This window comes from Carex rostrata, chromosome 1 (assembly GCF_964058835.1).
Source record: "Carex rostrata chromosome 1, lpCarRost1.2, whole genome shotgun sequence".
NCBI lineage: Eukaryota > Viridiplantae > Streptophyta > Magnoliopsida > Poales > Cyperaceae > Carex > Carex rostrata.
Window position 1 is genome coordinate 8,464,451 of NC_135918.1, and position 22,253 is coordinate 8,486,703.

At 34.6% G+C, this 22,253-nt stretch overlaps 3 protein-coding genes across 3 annotated transcripts; 1 reads left to right on the top strand and 2 right to left on the bottom strand.

Annotated features, from left to right (window-relative positions):
• Positions 1-506: 506 nt before the first annotated feature.
• On the bottom strand, positions 507-2,234 carry LOC144556071 (HVA22-like protein e). Its single transcript, XM_078304565.1, is given in 6 exon segments — positions 507-748; positions 899-1,120; positions 1,369-1,491; positions 2,023-2,049; positions 2,172-2,197; positions 2,199-2,234. Coding segments are annotated over 6 exon segments (447 nt in total). The 5' UTR covers positions 2,220-2,234; the 3' UTR covers positions 507-720.
• A 3,101-nt stretch (positions 2,235-5,335) lies between these two features.
• Positions 5,336-7,715, bottom strand: LOC144556075 (nucleic acid binding / zinc ion binding protein). The gene is made up of 4 exons (XM_078304569.1): positions 7,467-7,715; positions 7,225-7,289; positions 6,438-6,633; positions 5,336-6,019 (listed from the first exon to the last, which is right to left on the bottom strand). Exons 1-4 carry the CDS (start codon positions 7,608-7,610, stop codon positions 5,450-5,452), a joined length of 975 nt encoding a protein of 324 aa, XP_078160695.1. The 5' UTR covers positions 7,611-7,715; the 3' UTR covers positions 5,336-5,449.
• Positions 7,716-15,429: 7,714 nt separating this feature from the next.
• LOC144556081 (argininosuccinate lyase, chloroplastic-like) lies at positions 15,430-19,956 on the top strand. The gene is made up of 7 exons (XM_078304582.1): positions 15,430-15,808; positions 16,931-17,194; positions 17,516-17,632; positions 17,737-17,885; positions 18,147-18,438; positions 18,754-18,918; positions 19,422-19,956. Exons 1-7 carry the CDS (start codon positions 15,473-15,475, stop codon positions 19,677-19,679), a joined length of 1,581 nt encoding a protein of 526 aa, XP_078160708.1. The 5' UTR covers positions 15,430-15,472; the 3' UTR covers positions 19,680-19,956.
• Positions 19,957-22,253: the final 2,297 nt, after the last annotated feature.

The following is a 22,253-nucleotide window of genomic DNA, read 5'->3' on the forward strand; positions in this document are numbered from 1 at the left end:
TGAATTTTTTGAATTATAGTTAGTTTAAGAAGATTAATAGTGGAACTTGTATCTAGAAAGACAAGGTAACAAGCCACATCAAAAATAAATAAAAAGACAGCAAGAATCTTCGTAACTCCATTTTTGTATTCTTCTCTTCCAGGCGAAGTATTTCTAATACGAATGATTGCATTTTACTTTTGACTTTAGAGTTTGGTAAACTGTCAATTTGGAAGCACCAAGTGGTATTGCATGTAGTCTCCATGTGGAACAACTTGTTCCAATCATACAATTTAGACTAATCCAACGTGCAAAGTAATAAATATATACTGGGCTTGAAGACATGATCAAAAGGTCCAGTAATAGTTGACCTTAATTGGACCTTATATTGGAGATTCAGCCCATCCAATTTTAGGCCCAATTATCTAATTATAAGTAGCCCGTTATGAGACTTGTTCAAGTAGAGTAGTAGACCAGGCCTTCTTTTATCTTAAGGCCTACAATCATGATTCCATCTAAGCATAACAGAAAGAAAGAGAGAGAGAACGAAAAGGAAGAAATCATACAACCATACAATTATTCGTTGCAATATTCCTCTACTGACTAAGGTAATCTACAATTCTACATTAACATTCCTTTCCTGATCCATCTAAGCATGAAAACTTAGACAACATACAAGGAGAAAAAAAAGAAAAAGAAAAAGCAAGAGCTACAAGAAATGGTGTTCTTATAAGAAAATTATCACATTTCAGATGGCTTCTCGCTCTCCCTGTAATTAAGATAAAATAATAGTACATTAATAAATCATTCAATATACAGCTTAGCTCAAATCAAATATACACCCATGAAACTTAATAGAACAGTCTTGGCAATCAATTTAAAGAGTTTGATCTTCAGAAGGTATAATCAAAACCAGTACCTTTTAGGGGTAACAAAGGAGATGAATTTGCTCCTGAGCTTATCCTTATCTTTCGGCGAGGTAGAAGAGGCCTTCAGTTTGTTTCCTTCTTTAGTCCCGGTTCCATTGTATTTTCTTAGTTGTTCTCTGACTAACTTATTATACACAAATGCTGCACCTCTGAAGTATGGTAACACCAACCATGCCACAAACAACAGTTTCAATTCGTACCATATCGGTATCCTACAAAGTGAAAAACAGAGAATCAGACCTAAATTTCAGCAATTAAGACTAATAAAATGGACCTAATTATTTGAGATTAATTAAAAGAGGTAAAAGGGTTTGCTATTTAATATTAATACAAAAATGTTTTATCTGGTGAACAATTTGCTGATTAATGTTCCCCATCAGAATTTCACTTTCTGACAAATGAAAATATCAGAATGCTAAAAAATTGCATTTTAATTTACAAGGATCTAGGGAAATTATACCAGTAAATTAAGGACTCAAGCACCATCTCCAGTAGAGTTATAAAAGAGTACAAGATCCAATATGCCAACCATTGCTCATCATCAAGTTTGGATGCAGTCTCCATTGCTTGAATAGAAGCATACCTAATTAATTTGCGAACAATAAATGTCAATTATCCATTTATTTCTGCTTACATTACTGAGCAAGCATATTACATTTCATTTAAAACTCTTACTAATTTTAAATGGAATATGTACAAAAAGTTATCTGATCCATTAGGCCTTTTTGAACTACATGGTTTCTTGGCTATTAGTACTTCAAAAAGTGTTGTTTCTATGCATATGTCTTTTGCTGTTTTCATAAACTAGTAATAAAAGAGAAACTGGTAATGGGTTGATATCAGTCTAGTAGGTAACTTGGTACCAATCTGAGATCAGTACCAGTAGGAGTTATATGTGCAAATTTGTAGAAAAATGATACTGGTACCTCAGTACCAGTGAGGTTATAGTGGTTTTGTCTTTTCTTCTTTATAGAATATTGTATGTGGTTGTTTCTTTAATGAAACAACTAACTGTTGCTACTTTTTCAAAAAGAATAAAAATAAAAGAGGAAATATGGAAATCACAAAACCACAAATAAACCCAAAAGCTTGAAGCAGCATAAGAGGTACTTACAAGGGATAAAGCAGCATTAGCGTTGGCCTGCATTTTAAAACACATCACACCATTGTTATTTACATCCAAACTTTTATTTTACCAGTGTGTGCGATTGTCTGTGTGTGTGTCAGTGTGTGTGTCTGAGAGAGAGAGAGAGAGACGAGTACCCAGCTAAGGAGTGGAGATGAGTAAGGCATAATCCACAACTTGCTCATTTTCTTGAATTACTGAAAACTCGAAGATTAAAAGGTTAAAAAAAAGCTTTGATTTGGGATTTGCTTGTGTTTGTCTTGTGGCGATAAGGTAAAAGAGGGAATTCATTATATAAGCCTAGGTCTTAAGACACGTGTCATGCGATTAAAGGGTCCTCTAACTCGACAGGTGTCGGTTTTGTAGATTGCCGACTAGATGCTCAGATCCACTAGATTGGTTCCGTATCACCCCCGGGTACCTGAGGTACAAGCTGTAAATCTAGACCGTTCATTTCACTTGGCATGATTCTCAAAGCAGACCCCAACAACCTCAACAGGCACCGGATTGAGTTTGATATGGATAAATTGATCTGGACCGGTCCATTTTTCCAATTGCACCTCCGGTACCGGGGGGGACACGACAAATCGGCCCCACCAGCTTTGGTCTAAAGTTTACTGATGAAGTCTAAAAGAAAAGTGCAAATGGGGTAAAGGCAAGATATTACCCGTGATTCTTTCCGATCCGATTATTCTCGAATTTAAATATAGATGTGAATATAATTTTAATTTGTAAAACGGTTTTATGAATATACTTATTCATATCTGTATTTTTTTTAGATTTTAAATATTCACCTTTTGAAGATATATATTTTCTAATTTAAAATTTATGATACCAAAAATATGTTATTTGTCACTGTAGTTAAATGTACAATGTATGGCGATGATTCAAATACTTCTATTTTTTGTCTGCATCATATTTTTATTTATTAAAACATTAATAGCTTAAAATTTTAAACTTAAACACTAAATAAAACTTAATCTATGTTATTTTTCTTGTATGCAAATAAAAATTTTATCACTTATAATTTTTTTTTTGTAAATCAATAAATTGAAAAATTAACGTTCCTTAATTATTTATATCAGCGTTTTTTTTTACAAAAAAAATTAAATTGAAATGTCATAATTATTTACATGTACATAGATAAAATGATGTAGATCATATATAACAATTTTTTTTTTACATTTAAGTTTTAAAAATAAAAGTATGAATGAGACATAAAAATGAAAGCACTTGAACTCTCCTCATTTTGTAATAAATCTGATACATTTTATAAAATTTGAGAAAAAAAAAAGTACTTTTAATTAGGAGAATAAATCACAGTGATTAAGAGTTCATAGTAGGTCAAACTAGTGATGATGTGGATCCGACTGCGAGAAGAGTGTTTTCTGTCATTCTGTGTACAATTTGAGAAAGTGTGTATTTTTAATTAGGAGAAAGAGAAAGGATAAAAAATGATTTCGTCAGGGTCGGCTATTTGGCATGCTCCTACTTGGAGATCTGCGAGACTGCGACAGGGTCAAGGTCGGTGATGAAGGTCAGACATCGCCACGTGTCATACGCGTAACCGCGTAAACCACGAAGCATTTATTGGGAACTTTAATATAGATTTTACTTCTTAATAAATATTTTTATATTTTTTGCCTCTAATTAAATCTTTATTATTAATGAAGAATGTCAATGGACCTAGTGACTATATTATGCACAGTTTTTAAAAAACTTGTAATGAAATTTATTGTACTTGTACGCCAGTTTTTTCAGTCTCTGATTCTTAAGCAATAAGTAATTTATTGAGTTCTGTCTATTGATGAATCATATTTGGATTAAGAAGTTATAATTGACATAAATTCGTCAAAATCAAAATCCAACAAACAAATAAATTGAATTAACATGGAACCTCCATCGGTTGAACAATATTCTTTTATGATTAACCATTACAAACCGGCACTACTATATTGAAGGCGTATATATATTAGATTTTTCTCACATGCGGTGATTCTATATTGATGTTGTAATTTTGACTTCTACCAACATTTATTAGAACATGTTCGTTTGTCACGGGATTACACAGGATGAAATTTGACGGAAGTGAGAATTCAATGAAAAGGTGGGAACTCATAGATATGGATACGCACGGAATAATTTATGAAATGTGTTATGGAAAATCTTAATATATTTCAAAAGCATATATTTTTATTTAAATTTCTAACCTACTTGAAATAAGAAAAATTATGTAAATAATTAAATAAATAATATATTGTAAATTTTATTATAAAGGGTAGTCTGTTTATGTGTGTGAAAAGAGAAAGAGAGAGAAAAAGAATAATGCCTAAAAAATGAGGGCCCACTCTGCCATTCACGTGAAAAAAAAAATAGAGAGAGGAGAGAGCCGACTGAAAAATAAATCATTTCAGTCGGACTTGATAAAAAAGTTCTCATCATTTCGGCTTACATTCTAGAAAAAATAGGAACAAAAATGAAAAGTTTGGCCTGAAATTTGTGCTGCCGAATGGATTATAATATATTAACAAAAATAATGTCATTTGATTAATATTTTTATCATGTATTACCATTGGCTTGCTCACTGGAATTTCTTTCATTGATGAGCACATCACACAAGCTTTGCTCCTATTGACTTTGCTGAAAAATGTTTTTGCCCCTCACTTTATTGAAGCAGAAATCAATCCCTCGCCTTTCCAAAAAAAGAACGGTATCGACTATACCCATTTTAACACTAATAAATGCTTTTTCTAGCTCCAAAATGTTACTTTGGATTTATTTATTTTTTTCTCATGAAGCTAATTTGTCAAACAATTCTGACTATGAAAATGCAAAGATATGAATTATTTTTCAAGTCCCCGTAAATCCATCATCTAAAATCCCAGCATATACTAGTTAGTTACTGATAGATAACTCTCATTCTGTCAAAATCCCATCATATATGGATTGAACTCTGCTGGAGGACCTATTCTCCAATCCGAACCATTCAAAATCGATCAAACGACTTCAATTACATCTGATTTGTTTTAATAGATTATATTGATATAAAAAAAATGTAATTGAAGCCGTTTGATCGATTTTGAACGGTTCAGATTGCAGAATAGGAGGGTCCTCCTTTTCTCAAGAAAAGGAGCAGATTGGCTTCCCAGCATATATTAGAGCAACACTTCAATTCATAGGTAATTCACTGTTACTGTCAGAAGTTTTCATACTAGAGAAAACAGTTCTGTATGTATATTATAGTACCACACCAAGATACGAAATGGTGATGACCTGTAGTAGTAAAATGTTAAAAACAGCATTTCACAGTTCATAAAGATAAGCATCCCATACCACCTGTAATATTAGTACTGTACAAGTGTTTGAGAGGCACAGAAAAAAAAAAAAGAAGATGAATTACAATGTAAGAAAACAATTAAGGCCTTCTAGTAGTTTCTCTCTTGGAAATCTGATTCTGGTTCCTAACTGATCGAGGAATGAATGCAAACCCACGCGAATTCCGATGCCCAAAACTCACACTAGGAGGGGACGAAGCTTCGACTGTGCTCAATTTCGACAACCCAGATACTATTTCCTCTACCCTCCCTTCCACCTCCATGTCCATTCCTGTTTTTGCTTTCTCCATTTCAGCCTCCATTTTTGTTTCCAGTTCTGTATCAATTGTCTCAGCCTGGTGTGATATTGGTTCTACTTCCATCTCTGATTCCCTTTCTGATTTTGTTTTCAACTCCGGATTGCGCCTGTTGTGCTTGGGACGTGTTTGCTTGGACTCCCTTTTAGCATCCAAATCCATAAAAGATCCATCATCATTTGTGTCACCGCCTTTGTAGGCCTTGCGCTGCAGCTTCTGGCGCTGGTTCTTTGATGGGTGTGCTTTCTTGTAAAATTCAAAAGTGCCCGGGAATCTGTGCTTGTCTATGAGGTGTTTCTGCCGGCTTTTGTAGCTCTTTAGCTTGGCCCCACACCCTTCCACCAGGCACTCATACTGTAATTAAACAACAATATAATATCTGAAATTTTCCATGATTAGATACAATCCATAAAGTCTCCTCGGAAGCCTGAACCATCTCTTTTATGGTAAGACGATAAAAATAAACAAATTTGCAAGCACTTTGTGACTTGCATTAAGATTGCCTGTGTACTTGATCAAAGGTTAATTATTTTTTTAATTAAACCAAGTTATCAGGTGAGATAATGCAACTTCAACGCAAATTTTAATAAACAGAGTTTAACAGACATTTAACACTTAAAATATCAAGAGGCTCCACTGATGTTTCAATGAAATATTTAAATTTTCCAGGACTACTGATCATTATCATGAGATTTTGCAGATTTCAATGAAACTCTTCCTATTTAATAATTGCAAATAGTAAAATAACAGAAATGTTGTAGCATGCATGTACCATAGGAAAGCCGCGAGCGACCTTAGCTTGGAAGAATGAATCATGAACCTCAGAAATGTGAATACTGAGAAGTCGGTTAGTGGGGTACACCCGAGAGCAAACCGAGCAGGATGCCATGTGGCGTGTATTATAGTGGTCCTCAAATTCCTCCAGGCACTCCAGTCGGGCCCCACAACCTGCTATAGGGCAGAACAAGCTATCCAGATAATTGGAGTAAGGGACGAGACAGAATTAGCATTTCACAATTAATAAGTATACAATGTATTACAGTATAGTTCATCCATGCTGGTAAGGGAGTGGTTCAGAACCAGGTAGTTCAACAATCCTTGGTTTTCTTAGTAAGCTCTTTTGGTAGGGACTATGGCTCGCAATCCTTGAACCAAACTGTGGGACAGCCTTGACATGTGTGGCTTAATGGGTCCAGTTCAAATTGGAAATATCGACCCATTAGCAACTCCACATGGGACGAACCTGACGGGCTATTGGACTCCAACAAGTTTTGACCCAACAAATTTACATTTAATTTTGATTTAACAAGAATACTGAATTCCAAAATAATTTTATTAGAAGCATGTATAAAAAGAAGAAAGATGTGCTACATATATGTGTTAAAACCATTAAAAAAAATGACAATTTAACAGCCATCCTACAAATTACCACAAAAGGTCAGGTCAGGCATAAATTATATTAATTTTTAAAGCTGCTTATACCACCAAGAATATGTATGGATATAAATCTGGACAGTTTGATAATTCTCCGAAGGAAGTAAATTCCAGAGTGCACTTACTTGGCATCTGCTATGTCCATCCTTTGAAGCTGGTACCTCTCATCTTCTGTTAAATCCAGGGCAACCTACAAAATCAGTAAAACATAGCAATCAACCTGTACTCTTCATCATTAAAGTGCCCCTACTGAGACAATAAGATCAGCACATGAAGAAGAAATGAAGTATACCACAAACCATCAAACTAAGATTGGCGATGAGAAATTAAGCTAGTAGAGCAAGAGGAGAAGATAAAAAAGGTTTACATGCTTGGCTAGGAGCTCACGCTCCGTGTTCCCAGCGGCGAAGAAGGGGTCGTCGGGTTCAAACCTTCTTCTAACGGTGACCCAAAAGGGAAACCCTAACCCTAGGTCACGGGGAGCAGTCACGTTTGCATCCATTACATCCATGGCGCACGACACCAGTGATCTTGCTCGCACTCGGATCGCTCACACGAAAATTTGAAATTGCCTCCGGAAAACAAATAATTTGGGAGTGATATGATATGTCATACTGATACTTTTTTGAGTAGAACTAGGTGCTCTTGAGCTCATCAAAGTCTAAAACTCATCAAATCGATTTCAAATGATGAATCCGAATCGTTGAAATCCGCTTACCTTATGTGTGATGCATCTACATGTGAAATTTTTAAACATTTGAATTAATTTAGTATAAAGTCAAGCGGTCAAAATTAGAAGGTTAATAAATTAATTTTAGTGCATTCATTTTTTGAACGTTTTTTGATCGCTTGACTTTATACTAAATTAATTCGAATGTTTAAAAATTTCATATGTAGATGCATCACACATAAGGTAGGCGGGTTTCAACGGTTTGAATTTGTCATTTGAAATCGATTTGATGAGTTTTAGAGTTTTGGCGAGCTTAAGAGCACCCTAGTTCTACTCTACTTTTTTTTTATTCAAATGTCACTGAATCTGTGCTGAGCTAAATCTCCTAAAGTAACCCAATTTTTGAGTTCAGATCAGGACTGTCAGATTCGAATCAGGCCGTTAGATTAATGAGGCCCCATGCGCTCTACCTTAGCCGGATTGACCCGGATTCGAATCGGACGGTTAGGATCTAAACTAAAAAAAGGGTTTACAGTAGGGGATTTGGACCCTGCTCTGGGGTCCCTGGTACTGATCGACCCAACCCAAGTGCCAATGAGTGCGTATCCTCCGAGATATCTTATATTTTGCGTGACCTACGTGTCCGTTGCCTATTCGGGGATGGCGCGGGGACAGTATTATTTTAGCTTTGGGATTCGTGCAGTTCGTATTTAAGCGGCTGAGATTCCAAAACGTCAAGCAAAATATGAGATATCTCAGGGAAACACATTCGTAACGGGCGTAACACGCATATAGAATGTTTAAAATGCTTTATGGAATATATTATCAATGTGACTTGTCCCAGTTTTGTATTTGATATAAACTCGTATTCTGACACTCCGCTAAAAAGATATCAATGTGGGTACAAGACTACGGGCCTGTTCGGCGCACCATCGGAAATAGGCATAGGTATAAGAATTGAACTGATTTTTACTGTTTCTACGGGAAAAAAAAAATTCAGCTGAACTGAATTTTTATTTTCTCACTGAAACAGTAAAAATGCCAAACAGACCCTACAAATGCATCCGTTTAGTAAATGGTAATGCAATTGGGACGAACAAACTTTGGCGTAGTTAATGTGTCTGCAACTCTGCATTGATATAAACGCTTATCGATCAAGTATGTATGTAACGATCTTAATGTTGGCTGTATGTGCTTCTATAATCACAAATTACAATTGTGTTGTAACTGAATTGATACACTCCTGACCGGACTAAGGTGGAGGTGTTATATGATTTTACTGCTTGATTTTATACTAAATTAATTATGAAATTTGTAAATTTTATATGTAAATATATCATTCAGTGAAATAGATTAGTTTCAATAATTTAGATTTATCATTTGAAGTATATCCAATTAATTTTCAAAACAATAACACTTAATGTATTATACAATGCAATACACTAGCTAAACTCTATATGGCATAGAAACATATTTTATTTTCCACTTTTTCACCATTATATTTACTCACCGAGCAGGTTCTTTGAAATAGAAGTCTCTTTCCTCTTTCATTTTTTCACAATTTCATGTATTTACCGACCTATAAAATTGAAGCATTTTTTATTTTTTTACCTTTTCATCATTCTATGTATTTACATGCTCTGTGAAATAGAAACCTCCTCTTTTTTCTACTTTTTCACTATTTTATACATTTGTTAAACGGGCCGAGAAAAATTTGTGACCTTTTGGGTCTAGTGACGTAATGGGCTTGTTTAGGATGCATGACCTGGACAATTTACTTTGTTAGCTCGCATCCTGTATTCCTGTATCCAGATTCGTATCTTTTCAGGTACCTGACTCAACGCATGGGAAACAAATATGCTGTGATTTTTGGAAAATTACATGATTCCACTTTTTTAAATCTATCCATTCATTTGTTTTAAAATTTGTACATAAAAAATAACATATTTTGAAATTTATGCATTTAAAAAAAAATAAAAGAATGAATTTGGAAAAACAGCCTGTAATTCTTTGCGCAACATATTTATTTCCGAGAGCACTGATTCTCGTAGAATCCCAGCAGATTTATTTCTCAGCGTAGGGGCAGTATTATTCAGAATTTTTTATTAATAGAAAATAAATTAAATAAATATCGATATTAGAGAACGGTTTTGATTTTTTTTGAGATATAAGAAAAATGTGGAGTATCAGTGTATCACGGCCAGAGAGGTTTGTTGAATTACGATACTTTTACACCTGGCATTGTTACGTGGCACTAGAGTATTAATTATACCCGACAAGGGTATACCCTATCCTATCCGCCCGTGCCCGAGCCCGGGTATGGGTCGGGTACTCGGGTACGCGGGTACGGGCAAAAAAAGGACCAGACCGGTTTTTTTGGACAAATACCCGACCATACCCTACCTGACCATACCCGTACCCGACCTTACCCGTACCCGACTTTACCCTACCCGGGTACCCATCTACCCTTACCCGTACCCGTACCCTTATACCCGACCCAATAATTCAAACCCCAAATTCAAATCCCCCCCAAATTCAATTTAATTTCTGTTTTTAAAATTCTGTTTTTTAATTTCTGTTTTTATTTCTGTTTTTTAATTTCTGTTTTTTAATTTCTGTTTTTAAAATTCTGTTTTTATTTCTATTTTTTAATTTTTATTTTTTAATTTCTGTGTTTTAATTTCTGTTTTTTAATTTCTGTTTTTAAAATTTTATTTTTAAAATTCTGTTTTTATTTCTGTTTTTAAAATTCTGTTTTTAATTTATGTTTTGTAATTTCTGTTTTGTAATTTCTGTTTTTAAAATTCTGTTTTAATTTCTGTTTTTTTATTTATATTTATATTTTATTGTTTTAAAGTAAAAAAAAAACATAACAAAAACAAAAAAAAAAATAACAGGAAAAAAAACGAAAACAAAAAACCAGGAAAAAACAGCAAAAAAAAAAAAAAAAAAATACCCGTCAAGGGTACACGGGTACGGGTATAGGACGGGTAGGGTATGATTTTTGAAAAAAATACCCGACATACCCGTACCCGTATACCCTAGTACCCATCATACCCGTACCCGCCCGACCATTAATACACTACGTGGCACCCAATGAACAGTACTTTTTTCTATTTTGTAGGCGGGGTCCAATTTTTTCAGGAGACTGCATTGGTCACCATGGGGCCTTTTCTAAAGTCTCTTCCTTTTCTCGAAAAATGTTTTATTAAAAGTGTTTTGAGATTCGTGCCAAGTTAAAAGAACAATACTGGACTGTCCGTTTCAATTTTACTCGGGATATCTATTTCCCAGCGCAGGGGCAATATTATTTGTGTCTTGAGATTCGTGCCAAGTTAAAAGAACAATACTGGATCGTCCGTTTCAATTTTACCCTGCCAGGTAGGAATTCTTATCCTCTGCATTAACTCAAAAAAGAATCTTTTGAGTTTATGCATCTGGACCGTCCAATTCTCTTTAAGATTCGTTCTGACTAGATACGCACTGATATTAAAAGAACCCTGAATTATAGGCTGTGACCGAATTAGCTCTAATTAAAATTGGACGGTTGAGATGTATCAACTTAAAAGATGCTCTTTTGAGTTAATGTAGACGATGCGGACTCGTCAGGTAAACCCTGTGTCCTGCTGAGTGCATATCCTCTGAGATATCTCATATTTTGCATGACCGACGTGTCCGGTGCCTATTCGGGGGTGACGTAGGGGACAATATTATTTGAGCTTTGAGATTCATGCAGAACGTATTACAACGATTGAGATTTTCCAAAAAGCCACGCAAAATATGAGATATCTCAGAGGATGCGAATTCTTGTCCTGTCCATTTAAATTTGAGAAATTTGGATATATACCCATCACAACTTCTTTATTAATATACCCATTTTCATTTTTTCTCACTAAAAATATAAATTAATATTAATAAAATATTTAACATATCATTTTATCCTTCACAGATCCTTTCCTAAACTTTTCGCCCGATCGTTCTTGCGCGACCTTTCTTCTACCTCTCCCCTAGCCCGACCTTTCAATTAACAAAGAAATTAAAAGTATACTAAAGTATACTAAAGGTTTCTCAATGGATTTATACATTTCCACACACCAGCAGCTCCTGTGATGGAAAGAATTATACATTTCCTTCATGTATCAGGACCAGCCTTGGCACCCTTTGTTGGATTTTGAAATGTTCAGCGCTCATCATTGTTGGCAACCCCAATTCTTCTCTGAAGGATGTAGATGGTATCCCGTCGAAGGTTTGGAGCCTCTTCAAGCCCAATTTGCCATATGTTGTGTGCCGGGGTGATTGCTTGCTGCTTGCCTATCAAACTTGAATAATCTGTGTTGTCACCTAGAGCTGCCCAAAAATTCTCACACAGTGTGCTATCGTTTGACAGCCTTCTATGATGGTAGATTGTCTATATTTACGGAGGTGCTTATACAGAGAGGAACTTCAGTGAGGCAAAACGTCGAACAAGTGGCGGAGGTGAGAAGGAGACCACACTCTCCCCAGAATTGCTTCCATTTTTGTTTCCAAACCATCTCTTTCTCGAGCACCCCTCCCTTTTACACTTCTGGCACGAATGGGCACTTGTTGTTTGAAATTAATGATCCTCAACGGAGAGAAGATTTGGATGTATCTTCGACTGGGATTCTTGTACGTAACACAACTTGAATTTGGGGTAAGACCCAAAGAGATTTCACGCAGGAAATTAGAAAAGAAAATAATATAGGAAAGGATCTGTGAAGGATAAAATGGTCTATTAAATATTTTATTAATATTAATTTATATTTTTTAGTGAGAAAAATTAAAAATGGGTATATAAATAAATAGACTATGTTTGAATGGGAAAATATCTAATTTTTAATTTTAGATGGGTAAATATCTAATTAAGGAAGTTGTGATGGGTATATATCCAAATTTCTCTTTAAATTTTAGGGTTAATTTTTTTGTATATCCTCACTAACTCTTCTAATTTCTTATTTACCCCTAAACTCTTTAATTTATCTAATTTATCCCTTAACTCTTAAAACTCTTTCTTTTCTACCCATCACATATTAACTATGAACTTAACCATAATTAAATCTTTAGTTAAAATAATAAAAGATAAAAATACCCTTATTCTATTATGTTATGCTCTCGTGCTGTCCCTTATCCGCTCTGCTCTTCTTTTTCTTTGGATAACCTGTGCTCTTTCATTTTTCTCTTTGTTTTTCTCGCTCTCTATTGACTATTGCCCTACATTTTTGCTCTTTATCTTCATTTTCTTAGAAGCAAAAAAGTGAAGCCTGAAGTGTCTTTCATTTAGGGGCGGACACGTTGCCTTTCATTCTTTTCTATCAATGACAAAAACACTTCGTTTGTCTACGATTCCCATAAACCAGGATGTGCTTTCTTTTATTTGGTAAGCTCAGCCTTTGAGCACAATTTGAGACCTAACCAACTATTAAGCAAATGAAACATGCATGCCGATATCTGTCCTGAGCTATCTCAAATACTGTAAACCCATAAAAAAAGGCTGTTGTTGTCTTTGATTTCTAAGTTTTAATTAATGGAATAGCAATTGCATTATCATTATTAATTGAATTAAGAATTGAAACTTTTAGGTGAAATTTATAGATATCAATTCTTGCAAAATAATTTTTTAATCTGAAGACATACGATCTGCTCCCTTTTAGGTGGTTGGTCGGTTACTGCAGCTTCAAGTGTCAGCTTTAATACACGTTGTATAATCATGATGTACAACTTAGCAGTATCTGCTAAGTATTTCAAAAAAAAAAAGTGTCAGCTTTAATGAAAGATATACATGATCAATATAGCTTGATCTATTTAGGTTTGTAGTTTCTTTGATCTTAGTTGGTCTTCCATTTCTATTTTCTTTCAATAGTTCGACCTATTCAGAAAATTATCAGCTTACGATTGTGGTTTCGATCCCTTCGGTGATGCCGTTTTGATATCCGATTTTATCTGGTTTCTATTTTATTTATTATATTTGACTTGGAATTCCCTTTTGTTCCATGATTCTGCTCTATCCAAGTCAACAAGTCATACATTATTAGAAAATGATTTATTCTTCCAAAGACTTTTCATTTGTGATTTTATCCTGTAGAACACTATTAAAGTACGAAATAAAGATCTGCTATTGGTAAGTCTTGAAAAAGAAATTCAAGGAGGCACTCGATTAGTTGGTGATATTCATCACAGAGAAAGAGATGGGGGAATGATGGATGAAGATTGTCAGACCGAGGAGGTGGTGTCTCCAATTCGATAGTCATTGCTACTGTTAAGTGAATCTATGAAAAATAACATATTGATAGAAGGTTTTGTTGAGAATAAAAAGTGCTCAGTAGCACAGTATATCACATATTCACAGAGAAAGAACAAGGGTAAAATGGGAAATAAATAAACTACATAATATTCAATTTTGAATAATTAATTTTATGGGTAAATAGAAAAATGAAATGAGACTTGAGAGATATATTAGATATTAGTCATATTACAAATAGTAGAAGGGTATATAGAAAACTGAAGAATTTTTGGAGGGCAAATAGAAAAAGAGAAATTTGGATATATACCCATCACAACTTCGTTAATTAGATATTTACCCATCCAAAATTAAAAATTAGATATTTACCCATCTAAATATAACCAAATTATTAATATACCCATGTTTAAATTTTTTCACTAAAAAATATAAATCAATATTCATAAAATATTTAAATGACAATTTTACCCTTATCATTTATTTTCTAAAAACTTCCATCGCTATGTTCATGTGCAAGTGCGACCCCTTCCTCCTCCGTTCACCCTCTGCCCCAGCCCGCCCTTCCTCTCCCTGTCTTCCTTCTCCCCCGGCCCCTAAAACTACCCGCCCCTTATTACTTGTAAAAAATGTAAAGTTGGAGGATCAATTTGAAAACTTCTCCTTGTGTTTCTGACAATCCATCTCCTCTTATCAGCAAGTGCAAACAACGTCCCTATTTCATCTCTATGCTCCTGATTTTGGACCAGTGAGTGGTGTAGCTTGTTTGTATGCCAATCAATTGAAGAAGTGTTGATAAATTGAAAGAAAAACTTGATTAATTTGCATGCTCTCGGTGAAGTTCAGTAGTACTTGTAATGCTTTTACCAGTTTTCTCCTCTTCTACTCAGAAGCCGTGCTCCTTATTCAAATAGAGAGATCTTGATTGGTTACTCTATAATGCTTCAAGAGCTGATAAATACATCATATTTGATCTTTTTCATCTATTACGAGCTAAGCTGTATTTATAATTTTTTTTTTTTTACAAGTTCCTAAACTCTATAATAGTTTTACACTCGTACCAGCAGTGGTATCGTCGGGGTGGAGGAGAGGGAAGGCAAGGAGAGGAAGGGTAGGATGGGCCAGAGGGAGGACGGAGGAGGAAGAGATCGTACTTGTACAAGAACACAGCGATGAAAGTTTTTACGAAATAACTGCTAAGGGTAAAATTGTCATTCAAATATTTTATGAATATTGATTTACATTTTTTAGTGAAAAAATTTCAAAATGGATATATTAATAATTTGGATGTGTTTAGATGGATAAATATCTAAATTTTAATTTTGGATGGGTAAATATCTAATTAACGAAGTTGTGATGGGTATATATCCAAATTTCTCATAGAAAAATAACCCTAAATTTTAATGTAGTCTAAAGTGCACACTTGATCAGGAGATAAACCCTTGTTACAATGATTCACTCTACTTTCGCCGACACCACCGCCGCCCCATCGTCCCTTATCGGACGCCGGTCTTGGCATCCGAACCCGATTTTCTCTCACAGGAGATTTTATTTTTCGATGTCTCGTCCTCTTGTCCTCCCTTGCGTTGCGCTTGAGACCTCCGCTCAATCGGGAGACTCAAGTGGAGAAACGGAGAAAGAGAATAAACTCTGGGGAGGAAGGTTTGAAGAAAAGGTAAACGAGGTAGTGGAGCGGTTCACCGAGTCGATTTCCTTTGAAGCTGAGGAGCTGTGGATGCATGACATTAGGGGGAGCAAGGCGCATGCCAATATGCTAGCTGCCAAGGTACTTACTTATATTATGATTTTGACTGATTGTATGATCTTTAAGCACTCTTAGATTGAAGAAATTAGTGAAAAAAGGGCTAATTTGCGAGTATGAAGGAGGGTTTAAGTAGGAGACAAAGTTTTAATCAGTTAAAGCGTCAATCTAAATATCTAAATTGGCTGTAGTATTTTGGTTAAGCTATAATTTACTTATCTAAGTTGCATGATTGTTATAATTAAGGTGTATATGATCTACTCATTGTTTGAAAATTTAATGAATGAATTATCAAATTTTATTTGTTTAAGATTTCTAGCACTAATAATAACAACTGATAATGCAATGTTACTTGGTGCATTAAGCCGTTTTAAAGACTGGCCACCCTTTATATAATTGCTGACCCGGTCAGCATGATTTGCTTTTGTTAAAACACTGTCAAACTTTTTTATTGGACAAAATGCAACTGTAGCTCCGTTGGTCTATTAGAGAATTCAATCCCATTTGTTTGATTTAGTAATGAGTCATCTGACCTGGTCATTGCTTCTCCTTTACAAATTAACCAAACAGCTCACAAAAGAGAAATAATTTATTAGAGTTGCAAGTGTAAAATAAATGAGAATTAAAAAATTATTCCAACAAATTCTTTGAGATACTGTTGCAATTTAAATTTGAGTTTACTTCTTCAAGTGGGGTGCACCACTAAAAAGGAGGCAGGGATTGAAGTATCTTGGGAGGTGATTGCTGTGAGTCAGCGAATACTTCTCTAAAGATAATACTCGTGATTTTATGGGTATGCTTCAATTTTCTACAATGGTTGAATTTCAGCACCAAACTGAGATCCAAAAAACTTGATGACAAGATGTGACCAACAAGATTTCGCAAGTTACTGTTTGTATTTCTCGTGTGTTAGTTATTGTACATTTTATAGAATTTAGGCTTAAAATTCTAACACTCATATTAGTACTATCGAGTATTCAAGATGCAAGCCCTTTTATGTTGTTCTAATAGTTTTATGACATAGTATCTGGTTTTAATTTCAATTTACTTTATTGGTTGATTGTTTAATTTGTGCTCTTTCTTTTGTATCGCCATTGCATATCATTTGATTCTATATTCTTGATGAAAATTATTATAATTTAACAGGGATTGATGACAGAAGGGGACAGAGACAAGATCATAGAAGGCCTCGGGGTGATAAAGAAAAAGATTGAGTCTGGCAAGTTTGTCTGGAGAAAAGATAGAGAGGATGTGCACATGAATATCGAGGCGGCACTAATTGATATGATAGGCGAGCCTGCTAAGAAATTGCACACTGCTAGAAGTCGAAATGACCAAGTTGTGACTGACCTTAGGCTCTGGTGCCGTGATGCTATTGATCGAATCCTGACTAGAATTAAACAACTCCAGGTGTGTCAGAATGATTCTTTTTCAAAGTCGAGTTGCTAATGAGAAGTATGAAAAAAAACATATATTACTGGCTATGTTATGCATACTTGAATTCATCTGCTGCTGTTCTTCTTAGAACATTTGACAAAGATTCACAAAAGGATGTACTCTTATATTGTTATGTAATCTGGTGCAGAACTTTAACTGAATAATTGGTTATACCTTTGGCTTCCACTCCAAAATTTTAACTCATGGAGACAGGTCTTTCTTAGCAGAGTACTAATAAGATAATTTTTTTTAATTCTATATTTTGTTCGGACAAGGCTTAACGATTTTCATTAGGTGCAATTAGTGAAACTGGCTTTGAGAAATGATGGATTAATTATTCCGGGCTACACACATTTGCAAAGAGCTCAGCCTGTTCTCTTGCAACATCTTCTCCTATCCTATGTTGAACAGGTTAATAGTTTCCTTTTTACCTTCTCTGCCCTGATTTTTTGTCTTTCAAATTTGCAAAAGAGCTCAACGAGTAAGAATTTGAGAAATTCTTCTGGTGTATATAGTTAGAGCGGGATGCTGGGAGGTTGACCGATTGCAAGAAGAGGTTAAATTTTTCTCCTTTGGGTGCTTGTGCTTTAGCTGGTACGGGGCTTCCTATTGACCGTTTTATGACTTCCCAAGAACTAGGCTTCACTGCTCCTCTTAGAAATAGGTATTTTTTTTTTATACGTACGTACACATTCTTTTTTTCATACTTCTTAGAAATAGGCACTTCTAAAATGTACTATAATTCTCTACTAAAGTATTTGATATTGTAATTCTTAAGGGGCATTTTACTTGTTTTGCCAAAAATTTGTAGAAAAGTTAACTTTTTTTTTTTTCTGATTTAAATTCCAGCTTAAAATAATGTTGTTTGTTAGAGTTGTTGGAGTAAACTCTAGGCCTGAAATTCTGTAATCTACCTCCTTTGTAGTATTGATGCAGTTTCAGATCGTGATTTTATCCTCGAGCTCCTAGGGGCCAACTCTATCACAGCTGTACATCTGTCGCGACTTGGAGAAGAATGGGTTTTGTGGGCATCAGAGGAATTCGGTTTTGCAATACCAAGTGACTCGGTTTCTACCGGTAGTAGCATAATGCCCCAGAAGAAAAACCCAGACCCAATGGAGCTAGTTAGAGGCAAGTCGGCTAGGGTTGTAGGTGACCTTATGAGCCTTTTGATTCTCTGCAAAGGGCTTCCTAGTGCATATAATCGTGATCTTCAGGTAATTCTCTACCGGGGTGGTTAGAAAGAAGTCAAAATTCTAACTTAATGCTTGAGCTTTAGAAAATAATGTTAAAAATGTAAGTAGAATGTAGCCCATGATAGAGACAAAGGTGCATAAAACATTATCAGCAATAGTGTTTTGACACAATACTATCAAGCTATTGCCTGGTTGGAACAACTATTTATGGAACTGATCTGACAATAGAGAACTGAATCGGAAGCTTATGGCTTGTTTTTTAACTTAAAAAAGGTAGAACATCAGGTGTCCTGAGTCTGGGTTTCATACGAAATAGTATTTTTATTTTGTCAACAGGAAGATAAGGAGCCATTATTTGACAGTGTTAAGACGATAACACAAATGCTTGAGGTGACAAGTGTGTTTGCTGCTAATATTACTTTTAACCATGAGAGAATTCGCACTTCTTTACCTGCTGGTTATCTGGATGCAACTACACTTGCTGATTATCTTGTAAAGAAGGTACATCTCCTGCCTCTATTGTAATTCATTTGTAGTGTGCTGCATAACTTCAATTTAATTCAGGATCTTTGCTAAATTTGCCCAGTAGTTTGGCATATTTGCAACTAGCAATCCAACAATTTTTGTACTACGGTATTTTGCAAGCCAATAAAAAAGAAAGACTAAGATTCTTGAACTTCTACAAAGTCAAATAAATTTGTTCATTCAAACATAAGTTTACTTTAAGTGACTATTATCAATGGTAGCAGTGGAGTTGTCAATTTTCAGAGGGTTGTATTCCATCTAGCTAATCTATTTTGTATGTTATTTTAAAGTTATTTAAAAGTATTTTGATGATGCTGGCAAAGGGTGAGAAGACTGCTTGGTGTTACTTGCAAATTTGATCACACACTGCTGTATTTCACAAAATTTCTTGTAACTAACCAAGAATATCCGATATTTGAAATCATTGAGGATTGTCTTTTCACTTCTATTCGAATTTTTATTGTTTTTTCACTCATCAGGGAATGCCATTCAGAACTTCTCACGAGGTAGTAGGCCGGGCCGTTGCATTATGTGTAGCAAAGAAATGCCAGCTCTCAGATTTGTTGCTTGATGATTTATGTGGCATTAATTCAATTTTTGAGAAGGATGTTTATGATTACTTGGGAGTAGACAATGCGGTAAATAAGTTCACTTCTTATGGCTCTACCGGCTTAGCGGAGGTGCAAAAACAGCTCCAGTTTTGGTGCTCCCAGTTAGAAATCACCAGCTCCGAGTGAATTAAATAAATTGATCTCCAAAGATTGTTGCATTATCTGTATTATTAGAATTAGCTCCCAACCAACTTTGATTTCTTTTAAAATATGGCTTTGGAAGGGAAATGAGCAAAGAGATGTATGTGAACTGTATTTTAATATTGCTGATTAACTGAGCTGGGGTAATTGGTATCATGCAGAAATAATAATAGTTAGCTGAGTTCTAGATAAGCAACAAAGGGCACTTCTATGTATTATTTAATTGGTCGGTGCAGATTAAATGGACTGGATTTTACTGCTATATTTCTTCCTGTGCTGCATGCCAGTATTGTATCAAATATCATATTGAAATCCCATAATGCCTTTATAGTTTGTGCTCTTTTACTGTCCATATTATTATTATTATTATTATTTATTTATTTATTCATGAGGAGGGTTCAAATGCACCCAAATTTTTGTGCACCTAAATGCACTCTATCCTTTTTTCTCCATTTTCAAAGTCTGAATAGTCAATCCGAACCGTTAGATGCGATCTACATATTAAGATGTGCTTGGAGACCAAATTTTATATTTTTTTGGAATTTTTTTACTATTTATTAAGCCACTTTGAAAATCGCTGATCCAATGGTTCAGAAAATGTAAAATTAGCGATTTTTAAAGTGGTTTAATAAATAGTAAAAAAATTTCAAAAAATGTAAAATTTGGTCACCAAACACATCTTAATATATAGATCGCATCTAACGGTTCGGATTGACTATTCGGACTTTGAAAACGGAGAAAAAGATTTGAAAAATATGGTGCATTTGGGTGCACAAAAATTTGGGTGCATTTGAACCCTCCTCTTTATTCATTATTTATTTTTTGTAGTTTCATATTCAAAATCTCTGAAGTAAATTTTTTAGAAAAGTGCCCCTGTTATTTTTCAGAAACTCTGTTGTATACATGCCATGAAATTTTTTTCATGCTGAAAGATCGTGCTTTTATGCTATATTTCTCTGGAGACAAAAATGGATTACTTGGCAATTCGCAGAATACTTGACGTGTGCAAGTGTACTGTCGTTACTTCTAATCTGGATAGCCTTCTCTGGTGGAAACTAAAGGAGCTGGCATCAACACTTGTTTTCATTGACATAAAACATAATATACAGCGCAAAGTAGTACTGTATAGGATCGATCATCTAATAAACAGTGAAGATACACTGATCCTGATTAGCCGGTTCCTTTTTTGCTTAAGATTTGATATGATATTTAGTTTTAACAGTGCTCCCTTGTGTGTTGCGATGGTCTGTTAGTATGTGTGATTGTTTTAATATGAACTAGTGATGGTTGTTCTTAGGAAAACAATGTAGTTTAAGTAATTCTTACCTCATTTGTGTTGAATTCGTATCCTCTGCTTAACTCAAAAAAGAATCTTTTGAGTTAATGCACCTGGACTATTCGATCCGCTTAAATATCTGTACGGGTTAGATCTGCACTAATATTAAAGGGCCCCCTGCGCTATAGGCAGGAGGCCAGATTGGCTCCGTTTAAAATCAGACAGAGACGATGCGAGCGATACCATTATTTTGGATCTTCATTTTTTTTTAATGAAGTTGATTAGTATTCACTAATTTCCTTAATAAAATGATTATTGTCAGTGCTTCAATTAATCATACAAATATTTTACATCAAGTATTTATCATTAGGCATACCTTTGATAAATATAGATAAGCTTTAAAATATGTGCCTGTTGACTTTCTATAAAAGAACTTTTCTCCAATGGTAAAGACTAAAGAGCAATCTCAGTCGTAACACAAAAGGAGTTGAAAGTGTGTTGACCATTTAATTCTGTCAAAATTAGAAAAATAAATATGAAGCATATTAATTGACTTCTTTAAAATTTGGCTAAAGTTCAAGCTCTAGTACGTTTTTACTCCACAAACCAAAATAATTCAGACTAATACTATAAGATGCAAAATACCATATAAGAAATTGCATAGTTTTAAATTCAACAACAGAGAAGTCTCAATTATATAGAGGGAAATGGTTTGCTATATATATATATATATATATATAGGGTTCGGCTAATTTGCTGCCGGCAGCATTTCTGCCGGCGATGCTGCCAGCCTATTTTTTATTTTATGATGTCCAAACAACAAATCCAAACCGTTAGATGTTTAATCTATATTATAATCTACTTGGAGATCAAATTTTACATTTTTTGGAATTTTTTTACTATTTATTAAGCTAGTTTGAAAACCGCTGTTTTCAGTAAATTTCTGCAGCATTGAAATCAGCAGTTTTCAAACTAGCTTAATAAATAGTAAAAAATTCTAAAAAATGTAAAATTTGGTCTCCATGTAGATTATAGTATAGATTAAACATCTAACGGTTTGGATTTGTTGTTTGGACATCATAAAATAAAAAATAGGCTGGCAGCATCGCCGGCAGAAATGCTGCAGGCAGCAAATTAGCCACAGCATATATATATATATATATATATGAGGAGGGATCTAAGTTACAATAACTTTTGAGTTACAACAAGTTATCACAACCATTTTCTACATTTTCAAAGTTCAAATTGTCGATGCAAACCGTTCAACGTGATCTCCATAATAA

Coding starts and splice junctions, on each gene's coding strand:
- LOC144556081 (XM_078304582.1), top strand. CDS start 15,473: ATGATTCACTCTACTTTCGCCGACACCACCGCCGCCCCATCGTCCCTT. Junction 17,195..17,515: donor CTAGAATTAAACAACTCCAG/GTGTGTCAGAAT, acceptor GATTTTCATTAG/GTGCAATTAGTGAAACTGGC. Junction 18,919..19,421: donor CTGATTATCTTGTAAAGAAG/GTACATCTCCTG, acceptor TTCACTCATCAG/GGAATGCCATTCAGAACTTC.
- LOC144556075 (XM_078304569.1), bottom strand. CDS start 7,610: ATGGATGTAATGGATGCAAACGTGACTGCTCCCCGTGACCTAGGGTTA. Junction 6,634..7,224: donor ATGGACATAGCAGATGCCAA/GTAAGTGCACTC, acceptor TTATCTGGATAG/CTTGTTCTGCCCTATAGCAG. Junction 6,020..6,437: donor TCGCTCGCGGCTTTCCTATG/GTACATGCATGC, acceptor GTTTAATTACAG/TATGAGTGCCTGGTGGAAGG.